Below are 5,048 nucleotides of genomic sequence, written 5' to 3'. Positions count from 1 at the left end.
TAACAAAACGAATGAGTTAGTGGAGCTTTTTACCTTCTTCTATTCAACCTTCATTCAACAAAGGGGACGTTGACAGAAGAAAGTGGCAAATCTAAGAGTCTAACAGCTGCCATGTTCTCCCTATGTGTGAGTGTGTGTGTGTGTGAGAGTGTGTGTGTGTGTGTGAGCGTGTGTGCATGCGTGTGTGTGTGTTAGTAGGTGAAGAGGCCTTTGCAGAGTACTCTGAACCAGTTAGTGACTGTCGGTCAAAGGCCTCCTGCAACACACATATGTAGTCCTGCTGGATGTGTGTGTGTCTGTTACGTCTCTGTATTTGCATGTGTGTGTGTGTGCGCGTGTGTATGACAGTGTGTGTGTGTGTGTGTGTGTGTGTCCACAGATAGCAGCAGGTTAAAGATTAACGTTGGCCGGCTCGTAAAGCTAACACCAAGACAGTGAACCTTTGGAGTTTGATATGATGTGATCACACACACACACACACACACTCGGCCCTCAGAATGACACAGCTCTGATCGGAGGGAGGTGATCTCTGGAATTGCTCAGGTGAGTTTTTGTGTTTCTCATTCAAAAGAAAGAAATATTTTATATTCTGTTGTTTTCAATCATCACCTGAGAAAGAGAGAACATGTAAAGTGTCGTTCGACCACTCTTCTTCGCTGGTGTCTGATGAACAGTAGCTGAAAGGCTAAACACGGCTAACTGAACCAACAGGCCGAGAAGCATTCACGTGAACTATAAATGACAGAGAGAATACAGTGTGTGTGTGTAAATATAATATTAATATGAATATCTTATACATAATATTAGCAATTGTGGAAGAAGTATTCAGATACTCCCATTATAAATACATACATTACAAGTGTTCATAACATTAGGAAGAACTACTTCCAGAAATATGATCAAAAATATATTTTAAGTATCAAAAATGAATACATTAAATTCAAGTTGATTTTATGTGAGTTTTATTAAGGTTTAAAATAAAACTACTAAAACATTAAAGCTGTTTATTAATGTTATATTTTACTCTTTTAATCTAATTTAAATGTATTTTTATATAAAGTCTAGTTTATCTATATATTTACTTACAATCATATGTAATTATGAATCATTTTATAAGAAGTTTCCTGAAATTCTGAAAATCTGAAAAGAGTACCTCTGGGTACTTAGAAGTACTTTTACTCAAAGAATCAATACTTTCGTAGAAACAACTGTTCCAAGTAAAAGTCCTGTAAAAGAAATGTAACACTTAGAAGTGTTGGTGATAACATTATAGAAATACAGTTTATTTCTAAACTGTCAAAATAATCATTTTCTCTGATTATAGAGTGGTGGTTGATTTTAATAATAAGATATTATTAGGAAATGTTAAATGTTAAATGACATTTTATGTTTTTGTGTAAACATTTATAAACTCTTAACTTTATTGAACAGAAATGAGACAGAAGATAAATTATAAGCTGAACGTCTGACATTAAGAGAAACTTGCATGCTGGGAATCGTAGGAGATTACGAATTGATAATCATATCTGTGTGGGGGGGGGGGGCGGGGCTAAAGGCACAGCTGATTGGATGAAGAGGTGACACTTTAGTGATGAATCATTAAATCAGTAAAACTGATTCCTGTCTTTATGGAAGCTCATTTATTAATCCAACAAAAATAAAAACGTAAAATGTTGAATGTTATTTTTAATTCTAATTGAAAGATAAAAGAGATTTAACGTTTACTGATCGTAAAAACCCAAAGATTTGTGAATCTGGGCTGAATAAATAAAAATATGAATAAATTGACAACTTGACATGAGATATAAAGTTCTGAGAGTTTAAATAAAGTTTGTCCAAACAGTTGGTAAAGAAGGAGTCACAGGGGAACCGGAGGTTTGATGATTAATTAATGCTCGAACATCATAAAGAGAGCGTTAAAGGTTTGGACGGATTCAAAATGGATTTGACTTAAATATGAGAAAATAAACATTTTACTAGACGTAGAATAATATTTCATACTAATGATGTAGATTGTATCTCGCTCTGATTTAGAAACTTTAAAATGTTTCAGTTATTAAATCTATATCGCCCTCCCTCCTTCACCGCCATCGTCGTTATGAATCACCCAGAGAACATGGAGGCAGTAAAGAGTCACGGTACCACAAACAGTCAAATGTAGAAGTAGTAGTACTAGTACTGTGTATCTGTGAGGACCGTTTGACTTAAAACATCATTATTTTGACTCAATATCTTCATCATTTATATGGACTTGATATCAGGATGTTAATTCTCACTTGTAACTTGACGTGTTTTTTTGGTTTTCTTCTTCATGTTTTGGCACAAACGGGCTTCCATAGTTCCCAGTTTCCATATTAACATCAAAGCTTTGAACTAAAAATGAAGATTATTTTAGTTTTGGAGCAAAATTATTAATTAATTAATGAAAATCATAGTGTGTGCGTGTGTGTGTGTGTGTGTGTGTGTGTGTTGAACCCAGTCGAGCTGGTGGAACATGTTCTCTGTAGAGCTGTGCCACATCAATCAACTTCACAGAATGATTTAATGCACAAACATTAAGGTATCAAACACGTATTAATACTTTACAGTTAAATATTTAACCTTTATTCCAACATGAAAAAAAACAGAAAATAACACTTTGATAAACACGTCAGGACATCTTATTATAGTCTCAGTATAATATAATAATATATATATCATACAATAATATATATATCATATAATAATATTCACTATAATATAAAACACACACAGACGCATATATATATATCGATATATAGATATATATATAGTTTCTCTTTGAAATGCAACAGAAAGTGTGTGTGTGTGTGTGTGTGTGTGTGTGATCACCATGCTAATGAATGCAGTTAAGATGCAGCAGCACGCTGTTTATCATTACACTGATTATATCAACCTTTCTTTAAGGTTCAAAGGGTTAGCTCTAAGTAGCCACTTAGTAGTGTGTGTGTTTACAAGTGTGTGTGTGTGTGTGTGTGTGTGTGTGGTGCTCACGACCATAAAGGAAAAGTGTGTTGTTCTACAAAGTGTGGCTTCAGGTTGAGGTTCGTGTTGCAGCACAAAGGAAGCTTTTCTGTCACTGAGGGTCTCACGAGGACACAAAGGCAGTGAGTGAAGCTGTGTATGTGTCCACTCAGTGAGACAGTGAGACGGACACTCCGGCTGCAGTCTGTCCAGAGTCTCTGTCAATGATTACAGAACAGACCTTGACCTCTCTGCTGCTCACTTCAAACACAACTCGTATCTGTTGTCGAGAGTTCAGCTCAGTGAGGACACGACAAGCAGCATGTTGTTTACCCGGAGCAGCCTGCTCTCAGTGACACGGTTACAGTGTGTAGAGACTGGAGGCTGCCCCGTATAACCACAGTCTGATGTGTGGGGCACCGGACGGCTCCACTGGACCAGTGAAAGGCCTTGCTCAAGGGCAGCGACTCAACCCAGTCGCCAGAAAAAATATTGGGATTGTACATTTTTACAAAAGCACAGATATGTTAAATGTCAACGTTTCAGAATCAAAAACATGTTTCATGAATATATCTCATATCCCGGTTGTATAAATGCACGACATGCGGTTAACGTTGAGAAACGGTAGGTTAGGTTTAGGCAACAAAACTACTCGGTTAAGGTTCGAAGAAAGATTATGGAATATATAAGAATACGCAACAATGTAACTTTACAATCATAACAACAGAACATCATAATGGAACAACTAGTAGAAACAACATCATATGACAATATAATGGAATAACGGAACGGAACAACGTGACTGAACAGCATGATGAACAACTTAATGTTACAATCGTAACAAGGGAACAACGTAACCAGACAGTGTCTTAACAGCTGGAGTTTAACTACACTTTAACAACACTAACAGTGTAAATCCTGCCATCATTAACAAGAGGGTTCATCCTCTTAGGAGCATGAACATGATCCCAACATTTCACCACAATCTGCCCGTCACATATTTCATTATTGTGAAGTAGAACTCTGACTGACTGACAGCTGACTGACCACCTCTAAATGTTGTGTGCACTACAAAGGTTCAGAGACGGATTTACAGTTTCGTAGGACACCGAAAATAACATGTTTTTATTCTGTTGTTTTCCAGCGAGCACCCCTAATTTCCCTGATTTACATATCGCTGTCAATCACACCCAATGGAATCCAATCAGAAAGCAGGTGGGGACGGACTGGCGGGGACGCAGAAGGAGGCCGCGCTGAGGGCGCTAATGCAACGCACAGGATACCAACTGCAGCAGGTAGGAAACTGAAATGTCTGGACTTGATTGAGCTTCGAACACAATATACTGTATTTGTGTGTGTGCTGCAAACGTCATGTGTGGAATATCCATAAATAAAAGTGCAAAATAAAGAAGATTCTTAAGTGCAGATGCTGGTTTAGTTAACTAAACAACATGACCCGTGGTCCTCAGATGGACTCTGCTTTACACTTCTATAATCCTTACTGTGTTTTTATTCTGATCTCTGTTTCAGGAGAACGGTCAGCGGCGGTATGGCGGCCCACCACCCGGCTGGGACGGACCGCCGCCAGAGAGAGGCAGCGAGATCTTTGTGGGGAAACTCCCGAGAGATCTGTTTGAAGACGAACTGGTTCCTCTGTGTGAGAAGGTGATGACTGTTTCTACTTTACAAACATGTCGTTTGAATCAGCATGCAGTTCTCACAGCTCTGTTCCCGTCTCCAGTACGGTACAATCTACGAGGTGAGGATGATGATGGACTTTAGCGGGAACAACAGAGGTTACGCCTTTGTCACCTTCAGCACTAAACAAGAGGCTAAAGCAGCCATGAAGCAGCTCAACAACTACGAGATCAGGTCCGGGTTTGTTTCCTAACACCTCCACCACTCTGGAGACCGACCTTTAAATGCATCGTCATCGTAGACTGATTACAGGCTGCTGATCCTTCTTCAAAGAAATACTAACGAGCTTTAACTAGCAGTATCGCTGCAGTAACGTAGATCAGCCAAACAAGCACCAAGCAACACCATAGCCACCACACAAGTCCTCT

The 5,048-nt window shown here is 38.6% G+C and overlaps 1 protein-coding gene across 1 annotated transcript in view; it reads left to right on the top strand.

The window, feature by feature from the left end:
* The first annotated feature begins 464 nt into the window (after window positions 1-464).
* Window positions 465-5,048, top strand: part of LOC116377582 (APOBEC1 complementation factor-like) — a 10,333-nt gene continuing 5,749 nt past the window's right edge. Inside the window, exons 1-4 of the mRNA XM_031839239.1 lie at window positions 465-543; window positions 4,127-4,277; window positions 4,513-4,647; window positions 4,724-4,854. Of these exons, the coding sequence (XP_031695099.1) occupies window positions 4,176-4,277; window positions 4,513-4,647; window positions 4,724-4,854 (368 nt within the window). The 5' untranslated portion in view covers window positions 465-543; window positions 4,127-4,175. The remainder of the gene's footprint in view (window positions 544-4,126; window positions 4,278-4,512; window positions 4,648-4,723; window positions 4,855-5,048) is intronic.

The sequence above is a fragment of the Anarrhichthys ocellatus genome, unplaced genomic scaffold (genome assembly GCF_004355925.1).
Source record: "Anarrhichthys ocellatus isolate YVR2014 unplaced genomic scaffold, GSC_Weel_1.0 scaffold1430, whole genome shotgun sequence".
NCBI classification, from domain to species: domain Eukaryota; kingdom Metazoa; phylum Chordata; class Actinopteri; order Perciformes; family Anarhichadidae; genus Anarrhichthys; species Anarrhichthys ocellatus.
Note: the sequence above shows the minus strand (reverse complement) of the source record. Positions and strands in the feature narration are given on the sequence as shown.